General features: G+C 35.7%; 1 protein-coding gene across 3 annotated transcripts in view; it reads right to left on the reverse strand.

Moving 5' to 3' along the window:
• Positions 1-327: 327 nt before the first annotated feature.
• Positions 328-22,535, reverse strand: part of Lancl1 (LanC like glutathione S-transferase 1) — a 32,547-nt gene continuing 10,339 nt past the window's right edge. For all 3 annotated transcript variants that reach the window (XM_015481328.2, XM_015481327.2, XM_015481326.2), the window contains 7 exons: positions 15,577-15,784; positions 7,992-8,127; positions 7,282-7,428; positions 4,397-4,579; positions 2,582-2,758; positions 2,081-2,153; positions 328-1,463 (listed from right to left, as the gene is read on the reverse strand). In XM_015481328.2, coding sequence (XP_015336814.1) covers positions 1,387-1,463; positions 2,081-2,153; positions 2,582-2,758; positions 4,397-4,579; positions 7,282-7,428; positions 7,992-8,127; positions 15,577-15,784 — 1,001 coding nt within the window. In that variant the 3' untranslated portion in view covers positions 328-1,386. The remainder of the gene's footprint in view (positions 1,464-2,080; positions 2,154-2,581; positions 2,759-4,396; positions 4,580-7,281; positions 7,429-7,991; positions 8,128-15,576; positions 15,785-22,535) is intronic.

Genomic DNA, 22,535 nt, shown 5'->3' on the forward strand with positions numbered 1-22,535 from the left:
GACCAAGAAAGCCACGAAATAGGCACACTAAAAATTCTCAGACCCTGTTATTTTAAAGCTACAAAATGTTCCCAAAACAGTCCCAAGGAATCTAAGCAGGCCTGGCAAAGACAGCTATGGGAGAGAGAAGGAGGATTCCAGTCAATAGAATTGTACAGAACTCTGAAGCACCAGGAGTCTTCATTTGCCATGTAAAACCTGATTCTAGTATCTCAGAAAAATATGAACTATTAGCCTAGGATATGAAAAGATTAACTTGTTATAAGCATGACCTCTGGTAATTTCTCTTAATGAACACAATTTTCTATCAAAAGCTTATGTTCTTTATGAAGTTACTGGCTACAGAGCAATGCCCTTCCCACCCTTTTTAAAGCAGAAGCAGAAGCTGTATTCTTCAGTGAAAAGACCAATGTTCAGATAAACTAATAGAACGGAATATATTTTATGGCTTATACCAAACAACCAGCACTAAAGCACAGTCACTGGAAGTAAGTAAAATACAAGTCAAAGTTTAGAAGATCAGTCAAATATAGCAGACTAGATTCTGAGCACTCCCACAGAAAATCAGCTTTGTGATCTAATTAATTTGAATACCAAAGAGCAAACAAATTTAATAGTTTGAAAATACACTAGATTTTTTCATTTAGAGAAAACAATAAAACAGCTGTTATTAGCTTATCTTGAATTTACACATCAGAAAGTTCATGACAACCATCACATTTTAAGTTTTTTATAAAAAGGCTGGCATACAGTATCCAGATGCCTTTTGATAAAGAGGCAGATTTGAAAGTATGTTTCTAGACCAAAAAGACATCAGGAATTTGAAAAATGGTACGTAAGGTCCCAAGTCTAGTTTATAATTCTTGCAAGTTTTTCACCTGGAAGCATATAGTTATATTTTGTCCCCTTTTATAATCAACCACTTAGAGAAAGACCAAGTCATAAAGCTGCCCACCCTCCTGTTGGAGGAAATATATGACACAGAAGAGGTGAGGGCAATATTCAATCATGGTCATGTATGTAACCTTGTTTATCTGTATTTAGTTTCTTTCAAACATTTTTAGAACAGTAACAGATGGTTATATTCATAAATTTAAATAAGATTTTCCTCTAAATTCTAAAATACATGTAAATGACCACAAAATACTGTATTTATCACCCATCCTTCCTTTTGGAAGAAATTTAACAGATGTCCTTGCATACTTTTAAATAAAAGTACATAATAAAAAAAATCAACTAAAGATAAATTCTGGAAAACAAAACCCAACTCAATCAAGCACATAGTTTGATTCTGTTTCCTTGAAAAGCAATGAAAGCACTTAGACCAGGACTGAATATACAGAAAGGGTCATGCTGTGAGTTGCAGGGTGTGAACATGCTTTCCTTTTAGAGTTCAAATGCAGGGAACTTGGCTTTCGTGGGGACTAGCAGGTCGGCCAAGAAATATATTGTTCCAGCCATTCCTGAAGGAAGAGAAGGAGATAATAAAAGTTATTACACCAAAATGACTCCCATTTTTATAGAGTTACTTTTTTTTTTTTTTAGCATTAACAACATTAGAGTATTAATGGCAAAAATTTAAATGAAATGGAAACAGTCTATATTTATATACTTTACAGTTCTATATTACAGGAGATCCCTGTGAGGTGCCTAGTCTTTTTATCCAGAGGGAAGACAGGGGAGAGAATGGAACCATACAAGTTCAAGTCTCTGCCCTGTCATTTACCACATGTGAGTTCCTTCCCCATGGCACCATGGGCCACTTACCTCTCTTGAGTCTCCTTAACTGTGACATAAGAATAACATGCTTTTATGTTTTTGCTGAAATGATTTTATGACAGCATCTGCAAAATGCTCAGCATGTGCCTGGCTCCATAAATGGTGGTCACCATTATGACTACCACTATTAGGTCTGTGCTAGTATATGTAGTGATTTTTAATACTGACTTCTTGTATTAGTAAGCACTATAAGAAATGATCATCAAATTAATTTGTTGATACACCTCAAATTCAAATACATTACCAAGCAGAGAAGTAGCTGCTGATATTATAAGGCATATAAGTAATGTGTGAAAAATACCTTCAAAGAGGGAGAAGGGGGTGTCTGGTGTCCTGCATCCGTGTGCTCCATAATCTAAGCACCATTCAGCAAACTGCAATGAGACCAAATTAAGTTACTAGAATGATTTGTTTCAGTGACCCTAGAGGTTGATATACTGCCCCTAAATGTTATTCTGAAAAGTCAAAAACTTTCAAGTTGGAGAAAAGAGATAAATGCCATTCATACATAGCTTAGAAGGAAAATAATGAGTGGTCTGAGCCACAGATTATCAAGGTTATGGAAGAAGCAGCAACAAGATCACCCTATACCTTTTTTCTCACATAAATACTTTTGAGTAGAATTATGCCCTTTAAAAGGAATACTAAATTCAACCAAACAGCATTTGAAGGTTTTTCTTAAACAACGTTCATTACCTACAGATGATTCATGATTTAAAAATTAAATTAATATCAAGAGACGAACGAAAGCACTTCCCTCAATTTTTTGAAGCTACTTTGCTTCTGGCAGTCTGAACCCTACCTTACAGGCCCGGTACAGGTACTTCACATCCTGCGTGAAGTTGTAAAGAGTCAGGAAGGCATAGGCATTCCCCGCAGCACCATGGCACAGCCCGTACCCCTTCTTCAGCAAACCGTATTGCCAGATCACATCTGCACATTGGTAGGCACAACAGAGATACTTCTCCTCTTTGAACACCTGAAGAGTCAAGGAATGTGAGTTTTCTTATACAGAATATAAAAGAAGGTTCCTTCCTGCTATGAAAAAAGAAGTAGTAGGGGAAGAAAAGAGAGGGCCTGACAAGAAAGGCAAGGGATTTAGTGACAGAGATGTGTTATACCGGTAGTAAAAAACTATTAAAATTGGCTTTGCTTTTTTTTTAATTAACTGGGCCTGACCTTGTCTACATGGTCTTGTTTTATGTGCATGTGTCTGTGTATAGGGGTGTGATCATTTAAGCAGCATTATTTAACTTGAAACTTGCTGTCATCATGAGTCACTCTCAGAAGTACAAATGCTAACTTTTGTATGTAATATTCTACTATTAAATAGGAAGTTTGTTTATATACTGGGGAAGAAACTGATTATATAACAACTTTATCAGAACAATACAAGTAGACCTTCATAATCTTTTATTGCCTGCTATATTTTGAACAAAGACTTAAGAAATACTCTTGAGTAGGTATTTTTAATATCCCATTGCAAATCCTTAAAAGCAGAATAAGGCAGTTTCAAAAGCTCTTCTATTATATCTGACTTTCTGAAATGTTGAATTTGATATACTAAAAGCTTGCTTAGTTATGAGATGCCAATGCCTATTTATAGCCTACAGACCTAACTTATATTTGATTTGGACCAATGGTTATACATGTCTTAGTTTACTTCTATTTTTTTTCCCCTCAATTAAAAACTTTTTCTTTGATTGTGGCAATGCCATCCATACCAGCCTTTTTAGGAGTGATATTTGGTTTTTTTTATTGTGGTAAGATGTACAAATAATAAAAGTTATCAGTTACACTTTTTTAAGCATATAATTCAGTGGTATTAATTACATTCACCTTGTTATATAACCATCATTACTACCCATGTGCAAGACTTTTTAATATTCCCAACAGAAATTCTATACCTATAAGCAATAAATCCCCATTCCCTACTCCCTTCCCCAAGACCCCAGCATCACTTCATACAGATGGCATCATAAAGTATTTATCCTTTTGTATCTGGCTTGTTTTATCTAGCATGTTTTCAAAGTTTATGAATGTTGCAGTATATATTAAAATTTCAATATTTTTTAAGACTCATATATAGCATATTTTCTTTATCTATTCATCTGTTGGTGGGTACCTGGATAATTTCCACCTTTTGGCTGAGGAACTGTTATGAAACTGATTGGTGCATACAAATCTGTTTGAATTTTTGTTTTCAGTTTTTTCTGGGTATTTTACCTAGGAGTAGAATTGCTAGATTATGTGTTAATTAAATGTTTAATTTTGTGAGGGAACCACTAAACCATTTTCCATGGAAGCCATATCATTTCACATTCCCATCAGCAATGGATGAGGGTTCTATTTTTAATACAGCCTCTGGGATATTATTTTGGCTCTGTCACTGATGTCATAATCTTGGTTACTCTGTCAGTGAAGCAGTCTCTTGTTCTATGAAATAATGTCTTCTGTGGAACAATGGATACTGTGACAATAATTTATTTAGCAAAGTGATTTTAAGTCTAACAAATGAATTATATATTACTCTTTTAAGGACTGTAAGAGTCATTTTAAATAAAAAAAATTTGGTTATGTTTTCCAATTTTTTCTCAAATGAGAAAGTACACAGTACCTTATAGGCCTGGATGAGCATGTAGATTACCCCAGGGGCTCCATGACACCAGTGGACAAGCAGATCTCGATTATCATCCACACATGGAGGATAATTGCCAGAAGGGAATTTCAGCTGGCAAACAAAGTCTACACTGGGCTTGACCAAAGTATGTAACTTTGCTTGGCTCACTTGAAGGCTGGGCTAAAAATAAGAAAGAAATTTGTTAGTTTTGCTGAAGCAAACAGACTTTCTCAGAACTCAGTATGAGTTTTAAACCAGTAGAGAAACATGACCAAAGGGAATTGAAGAGTCATTAAAAAGCTTTGAATTTCACCTAGTGCATCACTTTGCTTTAATCTTTTGTGATTTCACTTTATAATTTTTAAATCAAAATAAAACTAGGCCATCAGTTAATGCTTATGGTCTTCTGTATGTATTATTTTTCAGCATTTGTTGTTATCTGCGTACATATAAGTAAGTTTCCTAAGTAAACACTTGAGAATGTGAGTGTAGAAGAAATTTCCTAAAGTTTCAATACCTATAACATGCTCTAAAATTCACAAAGAGATTCATTAGGTAAGCAAGGACAACTTTCACTATTATATTCAGAGAAATGTCAGGTAATGTTTTCAATAGAAGAGGACACTTACAAGTTAGGAGAAAAGGAATCCGATACCAAACTATAGCATAACTTTAAATCATATCTTTCTGTAGAGGATTTGAAACTCATCTATATACAGCATTATCTCACAAAATGATATACAGAGTTATAGGACATATTGATATAAAGCATATGAATGGCAACTCTTGATACAATTTTTTAGCTTCCCTTTTTGATCCTTTTAATTCAATGCACTGCTCACTACTTAAACAATCATTTTTAAGTGTTGTTTTATCAGGCAGGGGGTGGGGCATGTGGGGTGGGCAGTGGTGTGAAGCATAGGCAGGAGGCAGTGCTGGGAATGAAGCAATATTGATGAAACATCTTTCACAAGATTTTTAAAGTTCTTCAGGGGATATATGGATTATACTTTACATAAGAAATAGTGTTAAAGCTCAATTTAAAGTGTTAGTGTAGAATGAGTAAACTTGTCCAACATGGCCTAAAAATAATATTGCTTTATTTTATTGATATAGAGGCTTTTACTAAATGAACTTTCAGGATTAAAAATGAAATCATTTCAAATAGATAATAACCTGAAAATGAAAAAAATCAGTACTTAGATTTTCAGATTTCTTTTTACAACTAACAAAAAAGAGGCAGAGTAGATGTCCTCTCATTACCTGTTTTAATGAAAGGTCAATGAGGCAAGCACTCTCCCAACTGAGCTATATCGACAGGGCAGAGAGGTGGAAGGGGAAAGAAGTGGGTGTGGGGTTAGAAATGATGGTGAAATGTGATGGTCATCATTATCCAAAGTACATGTATGAAGACACAAATTGGTGGAAAATACTTTGCATACAACCTGAGATACAAAAAATTGTGCTCTATATGTGTAATATGAATTGTAACGTATTCTGCTGCCATATATGAATTTAAAAAAAAATAATAAAAAAGAGAAAGGTCAGTGAGGTAATCCAGTCACTGACACATATGATTTTAATTCACCCTGAACTTCAGAAGACATGAACTCTCCTTCCCTGAAAACTTTTTAATAATTTACATGTACTTCTGGATAAAAAGAGCCACTGAGGGAGTGTGCTAGAAAAACAAAGGAACTTCAAGTCTAAATTGTCAAAAATCCTAATTATAAAACTTCTAATTGAGAATTGCAGAATAATTACTACAGCTGACATCTGATTGGCACTAACATACAAATTGTGATTTTGCATTCAAAAATCAGTAATAACCTTGAGTTTTTCAGCTCTATTTTCATTATTGAGTCAGAGAAAGCAGGCCTGACATTTTGTATTATTATAGCTGGCTACTCAACCAGCTGATGATATGTATATCCAAGCACTCATTTTGAACATATTAATGAAGCACTTTACACCACACTGTGCTCTGGGAAGATGAGGGGTACCCTCTGTTGCCATTAAGAATTTATTTTCTTTTAACATAAATTCTTATTCATAAGTACCAATTCTCTTTAAGGAGAGCTTCTAAGTCCCCTAAAATGACATTCTCTGAGAAGTTTTTTCTGACCTCTTCAAGTCATGTTTCTACAGTGATTTCTAAGTCTATCTGACTTTAGTTGATGTCTCCCAATATTAACAGGACCCAAGAACTGTTAGATGTAGCACTTTATTGTTGTTGTTATAATATTGGGAATTGAACCCAGTGGCACTCTACCACTGAGCTACATCCTCAGTTTTTTATTTTTATTTTGACACAGGGTCTTGCTAAGTTACTGAGGCTGGCCTTCACTGCTCGTCTATCCAGTTCAGGGATTACAGGTGTGCACCACTGCGCCTAGCTGGGCAGAATACATTCAGCTGTTTTTCAGGTATATTATTCAAAATTCACTGAAGAGCTACAGGTAACATACTCATTTGTTTTCTACTGATTTTAGTTTCACTCCTAGAAAATTTGTTTCAATGGATTTTATCTTATAATATGGGAATATATTAATTAAAGGCATTTGCTGAAAGAGAAGAGCAAAGGGCACTTCATCATATAGAATTACAGGTCAAAATTCTTTAGTCATCATGAGTAGCAATAGGTAGGAAGGTACAGTCACCTACAAATCAAATGTCAACTCAAAGCACAGTGTCTTTAAGTTTATACACTTTAAAATGCACTGTGGCCAAAGTTATCATTGTTTGTCTGGGTCAAGTAACTGACATGATGCTGTAGTTGCCAGAAGGATAAAACAGAGCTGTAGGGTCTGTCTTCCTACCCAATACAGTGCATGTGTCAGTCAGGAGGCAAATTTTAAAGTCTCACCATACTCATCCATTACCTGCATCAGGTAGTAATAAATTCCTGCCAGGCCATGAGCAGCCCCCACATAATATTCCTGGTACCATTCATACATCAGTGGAGACTTTGCAGTGAAGTTTCTCTTTCTAGCCAGGTTTTCTCCAGAGGTTAACACTGTTTCACAAATCTACAGAGAGAAAGCCAACCGAAATAACAAGACAATTAGAATAAAAATTTTTTGGTGGAGGCAAGGAGCTTTTTGCTATGAGGTACTGAAAAATGAGGTACATTAAACTTCTGCCAGGGAGGGGCACTGTTTACTTCAACTGAAGAGAAGTGAGTGTCTCAGAGAAGTGAGAAATGAAGTGAGGAAAGACAAGGAGGATCTTGAACTTTTTTTTACTAGTGCTACAAGAATTCACTTGTCAAAGGAAAGCATAAACTCCTCCAGGCACAAAAGGAGACATCTGCATCTGGGGGGTGAAATCTAGCCCTGACCTTCCTCTGAAAGAGTCTCTAAACTCTCAAATGGAGCAGGCGGCCTTCTGACTTAAGTCCCTCCCCAGTGTTTCCAGCAGCATTTAGTGTGAATTACTGTTGGTCCTCTGTGTCTGACTTCTAAAGGTCAAGATACACCCTCTTTCTTAAGTAGGAGGATGTGCTAACTGGAGAGACAAAGGTAATAGGTTCGGCAATGAGCAAGTAAATGGGCTCCCAAAAAGACTTCTAAAAAGCATCAATTTGTGGTACCTGCTGAATATGGCTTTGAGGAATCTTTTCAACTCCAAAGTTCTTGTTGACAAAAAGAAGAGCATAGATGTAGCCCATTCGTCCATACAGCATTTCATTTGGAGCATGGGGATCGATTTTATTTAGGTGAATTAGCCTAGGAATAGAAACACATGCCTAAAATAATCTGACAGGGATTGCTACTGGTGAATACTTAAAAAATGTTACATTAATACACACACACAGACATACACACTGTATAGATATTTTATGCATATAAAACACATTTGTATAAAGATATATATGTATACAATCCGGGTTCAAAGATTTAGCCCTCAATTAAATTTTTTTTTTCTTTAGTTTATAATGGAGCATACAAAAAAAAAAAAAAATCAAAGGAAAAGAATACAAGTGAATGGCTGAGGCTGCCTGGAACCTCCTAGTTCTTCATGAAACTATACCCTAAGACTAGTACTTAGGCAGCTGGCATCAGAGAAACCAAACTGCTGGTTATCAGAGCATGCAGCCTGGAGAAAGGACTACATGAACACACAAAGGACCATTATTTCCTTAAAATGAAAGGCTTGCTGCATCCCACTCATCTCCTTCCTTGGTTTATTCCTTAATGTGAAGAATCTGTATGGCAGCCTGATCTACTGCAATTGACAACACATGTAGATGGCACAAAAGTATCATGTCCCTGTCTTCCAGTCTCTCAGCCTTCTAGTTCTTATCTTCAGAAATGACCTTGGTGACCAATTTTTTTTTTGGTATGTATTCCTAAATTTATTTTATGTACATACAGACATAAAAAACACATATTTATAAATATAAATATATCCCACCATGTTCTGCACCTTTATTGAATAACACATCTTTACAACCATTACATACTGGCACAGATTCTTTCTTTATAACAGTTACAGAGGACTGTTGATTTAAGTGGATGTATTATAATCTATTAGGTCTCTATTGACAAACTCAGTTCAGTTTCTCAGACAAAAAGTTATTTTTGTTACTGGTCCCAGGTAAGATGGAGTAAGCACACTCAATCATACCTCTTCCACTAAATATAGTCTCCCAAAGCTGGACAGAAAACATGAAGCAGCTATTTGAGAACCCTGAAAAGTAAACATAAGAAGGCAAAATGGGGAAAAACACCATAATTTGAAGATCCATCAAACTAAAGGTAAGTTTGTCATATTTTCCCCTCTGGTATGCCCCTGGCCCAAAGCCTAGAGGTGGCTCCCTGTGGGCTGATAGCCCTAAAAGCAGTCCTTTACTTCTGTCTCAAGGATGAACAGGAAAGGGAGAGCCTAATACCTGGAGAGGGAGGGTAATTTTTTCTTTGTGCTCCAGTCTACAGGAAATCTTATGTTGCCAGCAGAAGTAAAAGCAATGGAACTCACAGGAGCCAGAACTCCAAAGGAAGAAAACTTTCTCACAGATATGAGGAGCTGTATTTCCCTGGGGGAAGGGTGAACCTCACCACTTTATTCCTCTTTCTATCCTCCACATCATCTAGCCCCAGATGCAGACAGCCATGAGAAGTACATGACAGAGCAGGATAACTAAAGTCTGAAGTTTTCTTCCCAGAGGACCAGAGAGGGAAGCCCCAGGGAATCAGAAGATAGGAGGAAGTTAAAGATGGAGGTAAATAAGACTGGAAAAGAAATCACATTTGATAGTTAAACTCTGAGAATGAAACTTTTTTTCCTTTTAGCAGGGGGTGGAGGAGTAAATGTGATAGAGAAATGTCTTTGCTATTCACACAGAATTTTGAAAGTGCAGTGGGGGCTGTATATACTCGCTTAGCTACAGACTGAAATAGGTTTTATATTTACTCTAAGAAGGGTCTGAGGATGATGTGGCTTTCTCTGAGGTATAAGAACAGGGTAGGAAACTATCTGCATGTGTGTATGTATGTGGATCTTCTTTCTAACAAATGTTTGCACATTTGGCAGAATGTACAACTAACTTATGCTTTCATTTTAACATACTCAGAGGTCAGGGTATAGCTGAGAAGGTATACAGCACCCCCCCTGCTAATATATGGGGGCCACCAATATTTATCAAAAAACAAGAATAAAAGAAACCCAAGTAAACACCAGGTTGTACACCAATAGGGAGAGTGGAGAATCTCAGCTCCACAGGGAGCATACTTGTGAAAAGGAAAATAATCCTCCCTCTTTACTACTTCCATAAGCTTTGAGGGGAAAGATTTGAAACATGTCCTCTTCATTTCATTTAAAATGAAGAGGACATGTTTTAAAAAGACAGAATTAGATGATTTTAGTGACTGAAAGCAGCTAATAGTGATGAAACAAAGGCAAAGAAAAAGGTATAAAGGAGATTTCAAGGGAACTTCCTTTTCAATAGGAAAGAAGAGTTTGAAAGGGCATGGCTAGATGCAGTTATTGCAAAAGTTACAACTTTTTCACATTACACCTTGAGAACTGAGGCATCTCAAATTAATATGCAAATGTTGGCTCATGTAATTTTTTTTCTCCTTTAAAAAATAAACAATAAACTCACAGTGGAGCAGAGGTTATGTTAGAAACAGGGTCACCGTGGTCAGATGTTTCTTTGTATTTTTTCGTAATACTTTGTTTAACCTTTGCTCATCATCATTCATGGCTATGTGGGTGGCAGAATTATGGGCCACTATGTTTTTTATTTCAGTACCATATAAATATGTATAAACATTCACACACATATATATCCCTAATTTTCAAAAGAATTCAAAAGCATTTATTAAGAAGAATTCTCTTTTTTTCCTCAAACCAGATATGGTACCTCAGTATCACTGAGACTATAAAGAACACAAATCTGTTTAAAACTGTTGTAGTAAACAGAATGAATGTTTGCACTTAGATAAGAACCTATTATCATTTTAATATAAATGCATTGAGTTATATAGAATTTAGATTTTAAAAAGCATTTTTGATTTGTTTTTGCAAAGGAAATCAAAGAACTATTCAAAAGGGAGAATTTAGGATACTTTTTAAAGCAAACATGCACTATGGATATATTACTCAGAACAATTATTCTTTTACTGCTAATGAGGATCCTGTCAAAATAAAATGCTTGAAATTAGAAATTGCCATTTCTTTCTCTTTGCCAATGTTATCACTTATACTACCATTAGGTGGCAATACAAAATTAGTATTCTAATTAATTTAGGTTGTTCAAAGCAGGTAGCAAATACTTTTAATATACTTAAAAGTAAAATATGCTCAAAGTATCTCTTCAATGGATTTTAGGGTAACAAGGGAAGTATTTCATTTTTTTCCCTGGATTTTAATTCATATCACTAAACCAGTTGAATCAGAGGTTAGCAACAGTTGGACTTTTGACTGCATGTTTCACATGCTATGATAAAATAATAATAGCATTCATAAATCATAATGGTTATTTTGTATTTTTGTAAACTCTCAAACCCACAAGCATATTGTTCCAGCTCCATTTATTTGTTTTGATTATGTTGATATTAATAACAACCAATCTTTAAAAGAGAGATAAGGAAGTCACTGAAATGTCACTGAAGGAAAAATAAAGACATTTAGAAATAGGCTACTTCTATCCCAGAACTAGCAGTATTTCCTCAGGGTGTTACTGGGAAAGTTTTTTGGTTTTGTATTATATCAAAAGGTTTGTAAGTTAAAAAAAAAAAAAAAAGTAGTTCTTTTCTGACCCATCACACTACAAAAGCAGAAAGTTGATACATTTCCTGTCTAGAAAGCTAAAGCTCTTCATCAGTCTAAGTATGGCTCTAAAGCACTATATATGTCAGGTTTGTCACCTAATTGGGTACCTAACAGGCTATGCTTTCTATTTGGGCTGTAGTACTAATACCTCTGTGTAGAAAGAAGGGTAAAAGTGGACATGATATATATCAGGCAGTAGAAAGAACTACCACTGTGTACCACTATGTACTGTTGTCCACTCTTCCACCCCTTGGTCATCAGCAGGACAATATGAACAAGAACACATACACACTCCTTTTGAGGAGTCAGGAACCCTTGCCAGAGAAGTAAAAATGGTCAGCCAGGCATGATGATGCATGCTTGTAATCCCAATGGCTCAGGAGGCTGAGGCAGGAGAATCACAAGTTCAAAGCCAGCCTCAGCAACCTGGAGAGTCCTTAAGCAACTTAGTGAGACCCTGTCCCAAAATAAAATATAAAAAGGACTGGGGATGTAGCTCAGTGGTTAAGTGTCTCTGGGTTCAATTCCTAGCACAAAAAACACACCCCCCCCCAAAAAAAAAACAACAAAAACACAAGATTCTCAAAGGCCCAAGGTTAAGATTTCTACCCAAGGAAAAAAACTAATTTATTTGAATTTCAGTTTCTTTGTTGAAGAATTAGGTTTTTGATGATTTCAGAGGTCCTTTTGGATTTTAAAACTCAAAATTAAGATTTTGAAAGACCATTACATAAAAGAAATGTAATGGAAAGATGAGCTAGAATATGATTGATATTGGCAGTGGAACACAACACAGCCTCTACAACAAATCCCAAAAGGGGTATGATAAGAGGAAGGAGGTTGGTAAAAAAGTAAAACAAGCATGTAGGTTTATTTAATACCTACTGATACCAAATAATTTTGAATTTTCTAAAATCAAACCATAAAGAATTATAAATTATTCCACTGAAAGGGAGGAAATTTGAAAGATGAAGTAAGCATATACAAATAATTCTTCTTTCTGTTCTACCATGAACTTTAAAAATCTAAATAGTGTATCTTTCTGTCATATATCTGTATTCCTAATTTTTAACCTTAACATGTCTTCCAGTTATATTCTTGAAAATCTCATAAAAAATATTAAAAGATATAAAATATAAAAAATTTTGTTACCAAGGTTATCAAGAAAAAACAGAATCTTAACTCATTCTTCTGATTTTAATAAACCAACATTGATGTTTGGTATTATTTTCCAAAGAGTGTTTCTTAGACTAGGTCTTCAAGATGTGCGAAGACAGGTGTCTATGTAAGTTTAGTAAATGGTGCTCTCTAGAGTTGCAGTGTTTCTCTATGCACATAAACTACTAAAGATTCTGAGCAGCCAGTAGAGGTGTATATTTAATTTTGTTTAACTAGTGTTTGAATACAATCCCAAATCTGAATACCCTGTTTTCACCGAATACCATTAACATTCCTCACACAGCAAACTCTTACTATTTGGCTGCGCATATATTGGGAAATGGCGGCATCATCTGTAAAATATGGGAGCACAATTTAATTTGATGGTATTTAAGAGCAATTTACTGAATAAGACTATCTTATGAACCTTGTGAGGTTTTTTAAACTGCCCAAGAAAAAAGGTAGTTTCTGTGTTTCAAACTTAAGTATGGAATAGCTTTTGTATTGGTTAGTCTCACACAAGTCAATTGTTATGGAAGGAAAATATTTTAATTAAACTTTAAAGCAATCATTCCATTTGCCATTTTGTTCAAGCTTGGTAATATGTTTTATCCTAAATATTTCCAAGCCTTGAAATACAATTTTAGAGTTTTTTCTTCCACATACACTAAATAAGTTGTACTACATCATTTATAGCCTTTAATAGATGTAGCACAGTTATACATAAAAAAATGGTTTAGAGTCCTGCAAAAGCTCATGTGTGAGACAATACAAGAATTTTTAGAGATGAAATGATTGAGTCATGAGAACCTTAATCTAATCCACTGTTATGAATTAACTGGGTGGTAATTGTAAGAGGTATGGTTGGGGAGATATGTCAATGGCTCGGTTTGCCTTTAGGATTTATATTTTGTTGATGGTGGGCAAAGCTCTCTGCTTCCTGATTGCAATGTCTTGAACTGCTTTCCTCTGACATGTCCTTCCACCCTGATATTCTGCCTCACCCCAGGTTCAGAGCTATGGAGTTGGCCAACCATGGACACTGACCTTTGAAACCATGAGCCCCCAAATAAACTTTTCCTGTTCTACATTGTTCTTGTCAAGTCTTTTGGTCACAGTGATGCAAGAGCTCACTAAAACATATGTCAATTCAGGGGATTATTTAATATAATTATTAACAAAGCATTATAGAGTAAAAGACTCCTTGACCCACTCATTTTCTCCTTCTCTTACAATTTCCAGTGGAAGCCAGGTGCAGTAGCACATGCCGATAATCCCAGCTGCTTGGGAGGCTGAGGCAGGAGGATTGTGAGTTCAAAGTCAGCTTCATCAACTTAGCAAGGCCCTAAGCAACTTAGTGAGGCCCTGTCTCTAAATAAAATATAAAAAAAGGGCTGGGGATATGGCTTGGTGGTTAAGCACCCCTGGGTTCAATCCCCCCCCCCAAAAAAAGTAAAAAATAAAAAATTCCAGTGAAAGTTACAATATGAAAATAGTAATAAGAAAAAAATAGAAAAATATAATAAAGAAAAATTGAAGGAAGAGGGAGAATTTGTTTGTGTATGCTTTTGCCAATTTGTGTACATGTGTGGTTAAACAATATGGGCATGAATATTTATTTCTTTAAATACAACATAATTATGTCCAAAAAGCCTGTTGATGAAACACACACCACCACACAGTACCAGTCACCCCTTGGTATTCATAGGGATTGGTTCCCTTTTCTCTGGTGGGTACTGAAATCTGTGAATGTTCAAGACCCTCATATGAGATGGCATAGTAGCATATAATCTATACTTATCCTTCCCATCTACTTTAAATCATCCCCAGATTACTTACAATACTCAATGCAATATAAAAACTATGTAAATAGTTGTATTGCTTAGAGAATAACAATATGTAAAAAAAAAAGTCTGTACTATTCAGTACAAAAGAAAATTTTTTTGTAATATTTTTGATCCACAGCTGAATCTATGGATGTAAACCTGTGGATATGGAAGGCCAACTGTTTAACTAAGAGATCCTTAACTAACTTTACTGGTGATTATAATGTTATTTGGGTGGTAATTTATAATAGAGAATACTGGGAATGAAAAACCATGGACAATTCAGTGATAATCACTGATTAAAATGCTGCTGAGTTGCAACTCTCCTGTTAGTGTAAACATGCTCAGTGGGAGCCTATGAGCCCTACACGGAGTTGCATGGCAGTCAGATTCCTCAGTAAATTCAAAGGCATGCTCAATAAACTCTAATAAGGCAACAAATAAACTTTATTAATATAAAAGTTTAGTAATTCATAATTCATAAGGTTCCAGTGGAGTGCCATGACTTGTATTAAAAATGGAAATCTGGATTTACATGGCATTGTCCCTGAGAAAGGCAGTCTTGAATTAGTTGTGGTCCCTTAGGATGCCTTTCTAGGCTCAAAGGCAAGAATTTAAATGCATTTCTTTGAATTTCTGATGCTGGATTAGCAATCACATGATTAGGTTTTTGATCTCACAAATGTTACTGAACTCATGTTTAATCTGGAACATGACGATGTCTTGTATCTTGCAATAAAATAGGGATTACAATGGTTGTTTCTTAACTACAACACAGGAAAAATATATAAGAACTGATCAAATGCAGGAATAAAATTTATCTGCCAAGAAAAGTATTCACTAGAATGTTTTTTTGCTGATATATGCAAAATGCAATACGTTTAGGTAATAATCCTTACAAAGAAACATGATTACCGTGTGATGCAATCATCTGCCTGCTTCTCATTGTTCATCTTGCTATACAGCACAGCGGCCACCGCAAGGGGTCCTGCATCGCCGCAAAGGAAGGTAATGGAACGCTTGGTCAAACAGTTCAGGCTTTGCTTCACATAGCAATGTGCCATCTGGAGGTAGGCAGGGTCCCCGAACACTTCAAAGAGATGTAAGTAAAGCACAGCAATACCTTGAAAGCAAAAAGAAAACAATGTAAAGATGAGGAAAGGACAACTGATTTTATTATTTTGGCATGTATGTATTCTCGATAGCTAAACAATAAGTTATGAAATCATGGTCCCCAAAACATAGTAATCTACTTAATTAATGATTTAATTAATAAGACATGTTTTGTCCTTGTAACCTAAAGAAACTCAAAGTAGGGAATGGAAAACTTAATTTCTTTTCATACAAAAAACTTTTGTGTGAGAAGGTAGTTTGTGTCATCAAATCCCCTACCTACACTATCTTTTCAGGCAGGGATTGTAAGAAAGTTATTTGATATTTGAGAAAATACATTCAATTTCTTTTTAATCTTTTCTTTTTCTGTCAAGGACTCAGCTACCTACTATTAAGTAAGAGCTGTCAGTGACTTCGGCTTTGGGTTTTACTTGATTTGCTTCTTATCCTATTCTTGAAGCCTGCTACATGTAACTGAGGTGTTGTCTGCATGTTCTTATTCCAACTACCTGTCACAGTATATCAAGACCTTCTTCTGAAGCCAACTGGTCTCAGAGTAGACTCAAAGATGTGGAGTATGGAGCCTGCCTGCAGCATTTTCAAAAACTCTTTTTTCTCCTTAAAGTACATTTTCCATCTCATTTACCATTTTTAGAAGACACGGAGCCTCTGTTTAAATCTAAATTAATAGAGCCAATCTCTTCACAGATTTCACTGCAGTAAAAATGTGGTTTGCAAAATTACATTTCACTGTACTGAGGACAATTTTAAATTTAGATAGTTTTCTCATTTTGCATGGGTAATCTCCAAAGCTTTGTGCTACAGACAATTCAATTTCACATGTATATTAAGGCCAAATTTTCATTTCCTACAAAAGTTAATAACCTTGTCTGCTCTTTCAAAGTGGCTCCGTGTTAGTAATTCCACAAGTTGATGATCAGATGTACTACTGCTTAAGGTTTGTAGACAAGTGTACAAAACCAAGTATGTGGGTAAGAAAAAAAAATTCCCTTTCACAAATGATCAATGTCAAGAGCTTCTTCCTGAATGAGGTCCTTAATAGGCTTCATCTCCATCCATATCACGCATCTGCTGGCAATCCATTTAAATTGTTACCCTTTCATCTTGCTCTCCTATTCCCACTGATGCCTGAACTTGCTTATTTAAGTTATGTAAGCACAAAAGCCAGATAATGACATGACCGAGATCTGAGAAAATAAAAAGTGATTAAATACAAGTCCAGTGATTGTTTTCTTTTTCAGACCTTTGTCTCTCATGAGCAACAATTCCTCTTAGCCTCAATACTTAACAAACAAAATGTATTAAGGCATGCAATTTTAAGATTTGAAGTATTTCTCACGACAAACATGTAGTCATTTTTTGAGTCTCACAATATTTCACTTATTCTCTTTCTTTCTGAACAGCAGAGAATTTTCTAAGTTTCTGAGATTCCATATACACAGGTTTAATTTCTCCTCTTCTTGTTCTGGGCCTGGTGTTAGACTTGATCTTCTGCAGGCCACAGTTTAGTGTTCACCTTCTCTGTCACAAAGCACCCTTGGGTGAAAAGGATTTTAAATGATGAATGTTGCCAATTAGAAAAATTATTTTGGACATACTTACAAATCAGCCAAGGTCAGGAAAATAAGACAGAATGTGTAAGTCAAAGACATTTCATGTCTTATTAATATTTTTTCATCCCATGTATCCCATTTTCAAGGGACTTACCAATTCTTTCCCTTTCTGCTTTTGTGCTAACTGGAATGAAGGTGTGATGGTGTAGCTAGAACAGCCACTTTCGACCTTAAAGTTGGAAATTGTGTTATGAGGATGGCAAAATGTCAAGATGAAAGCAGCCTAGATCCCAGAGAACAATGAATTTACTATACCAGTCTTTGGATTGCCATTAACCTAAGATACAAACTTCTGTGTTAAAGCTACTGTTATTTTAAGAGCACTACTACTAACCCTAAAGAATACGGCTCTTTTCAAAGCTAGCAAGGTAGCAGAAGCTAGATCAGATCATATAGGATCTTTTAGCTAATTAAAGATTTGGGGTGTTTCTTGAAACACACCATTTTAAATCATGAGAAAAGCATAAATAGATTAGTTTTCTCTTAAATTCACTGTAGCTGCACTGTAAGGCTTGGAACAGTGGATGCAGGAGAAGCAGTTAGGAGGATATTTCAGGAGTGGGAGTGAGACAATAGGCAGGTGGGTGTGCAGGAGAGATGTCATAAGAATGAACTGAGAAGGTACTGGTCTGAAAAGTAAAAAATCAACAGCACCTGGTAGGATAACTAAGAGGGAGACACCATGCTGTTTCCCAAATGTCTACTTTCCACAGTTGAATGGCCAATGTGCCCCAAAGAGGGCAACAGTCATCACCAGGTTTGACAAAGGATGATGAACAGAGATTCATCTTCCTAATATTTTCTTTATTTTTAATCACAGAATATTCTACTTCTTTAAAATATGCCAACAGCCAACTTAAGTAAATTCTTGAGCTTAAGTTTGAATGTCAGATAAAATTTCCTTGTGAACTATTTGTCAAACAAAAACTTGAAAAATTGAGATATGCTTCCTTCTTCTATCTACACTTTTTCTTCTCGACCAAAAACGATTTATATGAGTTTAATTTTGAATGCATTTAATTATAAACATATACTCCCAAATGTTTTAAGATTTTTAGAATTATTTTTATTTTAAAAAATAAAAGCCTTCCTTTTTTGAACCTGGATGTTTTGAAATTTTCATTAATATAAAATTTAAGTTAAATATTGTTCTCTGTTGTTGTTATTGTTGATCTATTCCCTAACTATCATTAAGCTATGAAAACTAAGATTTTCTGCCTGATTTTCATTATCTTATTAGATATACTCATATGTGACTTAAATGTGGGTATATTTTAAAAGAGAAAGTAATCCATAAGAAGAGAGATATGCTGAGAAATAAGTAAAGCAAAATCTAAGTAGACACTATTTCTCCATCAATCCTCAAGTCATTAAAGGTGATCAATAAAGTATTTGGGATACCATCTTAATTCTGTGTTAACTGAAGCACTCAATGATTCCCAATGCAATTTAGAAGCAGCTTGAATAAAAAAAAAGACAGTGCAAGTGGGAGTTGCTTTTCATTAAAAACAAAACAAGACAAAACAAAGAAAACCTGCTTATCATTTCCTCTGTGATCTGAGAGGCTGGGAGAAGCCCATATACTTATTACTTTGATGTTAGGACTCCTGGATCCTGCTTGGCTGTCCTGGAACTGCAGTGTTCAATGTCAATGGTCCTACTCATCAGTGGCTATAGAAACATCAGCTATTTAAAGTGAACAAAATTCAGTTTATCAAAAAAAGTAAAAAATAAAATCAAATCTAGTTTCTCAGTCACACTAACTACATTTGAATGCTTAATAACCATATGTGGCTAGTAGCTGCTGCACAGGAACACTTCCACCACTGCAGAATGTTCTAAGAAATTCTGTACAAGAAGTTCATGAAGTCTGGCACTGCTTCATAGTTCATCCTAGGAATCTCTTGATTTTGAAATGTTGTTAACTAATTTACTTGAAAGAAAAAAAATACTGTGAGGACCAAGTAAAACTGCTGTTGACAGGCATCAGTCCTGGTTGTCAGGATAGAAGCTTTGAACCTTCCATTTCTTTCTACAGCTACTACTCTGGGAAGGGAGGGTAAATTGTTTAGGGACATTTCTAAATCGGCAATATCCTTACTCAGCTACTTATCCTTAGCAGTACTATAAATACATCCAGCTGTTGGGAAGTAATTAATACTAAGCCTTTGAATTTCTGAGGAATCATTAGTACTATTCATCTTGACCAATCAAAGACCTTGCTGTATCTCAAATGATATGGAGATGATAAAAATCCCCACAGATAGATGAATCTCTCAAAACACTTTAATTCTGCATTCTACAGATCATTCTTTAACATTTTCCATTTGTTTTACAACCTGCCTATAGTACTATAAAAACCTTTGCCAAGGTATTTCAGCTCTACAAGGTAATTCCTTGCAAGAAAGAGGTTTCAAAAATTCCCCTCATGTACTCTGATAGGAAAAATCAGGTTAGATTTAACCTCTGTGGGAGCCACCGGTGGTGGTCAACTAATACCTAATAGTTTTGAAAGAAAGATACTTCCTAAGAGAGGGAGGTTATAACTGAAATTCAAATGCATTGCTCCTTTGTTGAAACTTTAAAAGCTAATTAATTATTATGTGTTCTTCATTTTGCATTGGGGTGGCATATAAGTATGAAGTAGGATCACCTGTTTTTCTACATCAGGTTAGTACTTTCTAATCTTAGAACTATTTTCGAATTTGTGTGAATGCATGGATACGTTCATTTCTGTTTCGTCAAAAAAATTACAGCTGTCAATTAGGGCAGCTTTCCATTCCCTGTCACTGTTGATACTGGGTACTGTACTTGCCACCAAGCCTGGGTGTGAACACTGCACAATGATCAGGACATTTGCTCAACTGCTGGATTAAAGCTGAGCAATATGAGCTGCTGGCTTTCCAAATACTCCAGTACTTAAGTACAGGTAAGCTGGGAAAAAACTAGTCATGACTCTGTGTCTTTATTTTAATATTATGCAAAACAAAGGAGTGTAAAAGCAAATGAGGACAAAGAAGAGGTGTCATTTATTTTCAGAGCGAATTGTGCAGCAGGAGAAAATATTTAAGAAAACAAACTTTCCTCTTCCTTCCTTTGGTGACTGAAGTCCACTGCTTTGTAATGTCAAATTTGGAAGCACTAGGTCTTTTATTCTGCCATAATAGGTGATAAATCCCTCCTCCTAACAGCTGTTAAGAGCATGGATTCTCCACGCTGGTATTGAAGCCTGCCTTCTGCCATTTTCTGGCTGTATGATCTCAACCCACTTACAAAAACTTGCTATATACAAGCATTTTTATCTGTAAAACGTAAATAATAGTAATTATTCTACAGAATGACTGTGAATCTTGCTAATCACTCAGAATAGTCCCTGGCATATAATAACAATAAATGCCCAACCCCATTAGATGTTAAGTCACATTGTCCTCTTTCCAATCCCTGATTTAAAGGGAGAGTGTGGAGGAAATATACTCTCTCTTTTCCCATGTTCCTGCATCTCTCCTCCCTCCCAGATTCTCTTATCCATGAGGCTAGAATAGTGTTCCCTACACAAATGTTACCTGGCCTCTCTCATTAGTTTTCTGAAAAGTCTTTGCTTTCTTCAGGCTCTCACTTTCTTCTTTTTTGTTCCCCACATTGTCATGCACATCTTCACTCTTTTTAGTCTGCACAGATAGTAGCTGGGGTAGCAATCACAGGGCTCTATCCATCCATCCATCCATCCATCCATCCATCCATCATCCATCCAACAAATATTTATTAAACACTGACTATGGACCTGGCAAGGCACTTAGTGCTGAAGTTATTGGGATGAAAAACATAGACACAGCTGTAGCTTTCTTTGGGTTGTCTGTAAAAGTCAAATTGCTTAGATATGTCTTCCTTCCCTCCCACCACTTCTTTTGATCTCTCTATACTTTCATCCTGCATTTTGTGCTTCACTGGTGAGATTTAAACCCTACACTTATTTCAAGCCTCTGTCTTAGTAATTTAAGGTAACCTACAGAACAATGATATGAACATTATACACAGCACAGCTAGAAAGACAGCAGGCAATGCTCTTGGCCTAGTCATCTATCTAGTGGCTGCTGTGAAGGGCTTTAATAAATCCGGTGTGGATTCACACCCTTGATTCCCTCCATGTGCCTTACCAGCTCTGGTTGGGACGGATAGTTGCCTCTCATGAAGGTGAAGGACATTTGCTCAGAGCTCAAATTAGACATTGAAATGCTGGTTCTGATGCAGAGCTACTTATAAGATCAAATTACAAATAGAAGACACCTGGCCAGAGTGATTCCTTTCAAATAAATATGGTGTCAGCAGTAACTAAGAGCCACATGCTAAAGCCATAGCTCAAAGGCTATACATTTGGCAGATCAGAGAAACAGCATCTTGAAACACTATAATGACTTGCAAGTTAATATTACTCTAGGGATTGTGCTGCACAGCCTCTTATTTAAAATGTTATCTAATACTTAAAAAGAGGAAATATATGCCAATCTTAGCCTCATTAATTTTGTGAGTTGGTTACAGAAACATGGGTCATGCCTTTTAAAAATAAAACCCCTGAAGTCCTGGATATTTTTTTTTTTTTTTTGAAGTGCGAGCTGATTACCATTTCCCTTTGGAATCATCATAGTTAAGACTATGGGAAAAATGAAGTTAAATGTGAGCTAGTACTTTCCCTCATTTTTCCTTAAAGACCCTAGTGAGATAAGACACCCCTTGGGTTTACTTACTTTTCTACTAAGTTATCTGCAACGGGAGCAATCTTTCCCAGAAAATGCTTATTTCTAAACTCAAGAACACTTCATCTGCTCATTTAATCCTTTATAATAATTCCTTACTAGTGTTTTGTGCCTTCCATCATATAAAGCATTTTAAAAATTCTCCTCGATATTCCCCAGAACCCACAATCTGGAACAAAACCCAGTCCAATGACAAGCTATTGTTCTGGTCTCTGTGCCACAGATGCCATGGATCTCTGGACAAGGACCACTAAGTAGCTGATGGGATTTGATTTTACAGGGCCTCCACACCTGTTATTTTTCTGCACTGTGTGCTGTTATATGTAGTCACATATAGAAGTTCTTAACTGAGTACCTAAATAACCAAAATGCTTCC

The sequence above is a fragment of the Marmota marmota genome, unplaced genomic scaffold, assembly GCF_001458135.2.
Source record: "Marmota marmota marmota unplaced genomic scaffold, marMar, whole genome shotgun sequence".
NCBI lineage: Eukaryota > Metazoa > Chordata > Mammalia > Rodentia > Sciuridae > Marmota > Marmota marmota.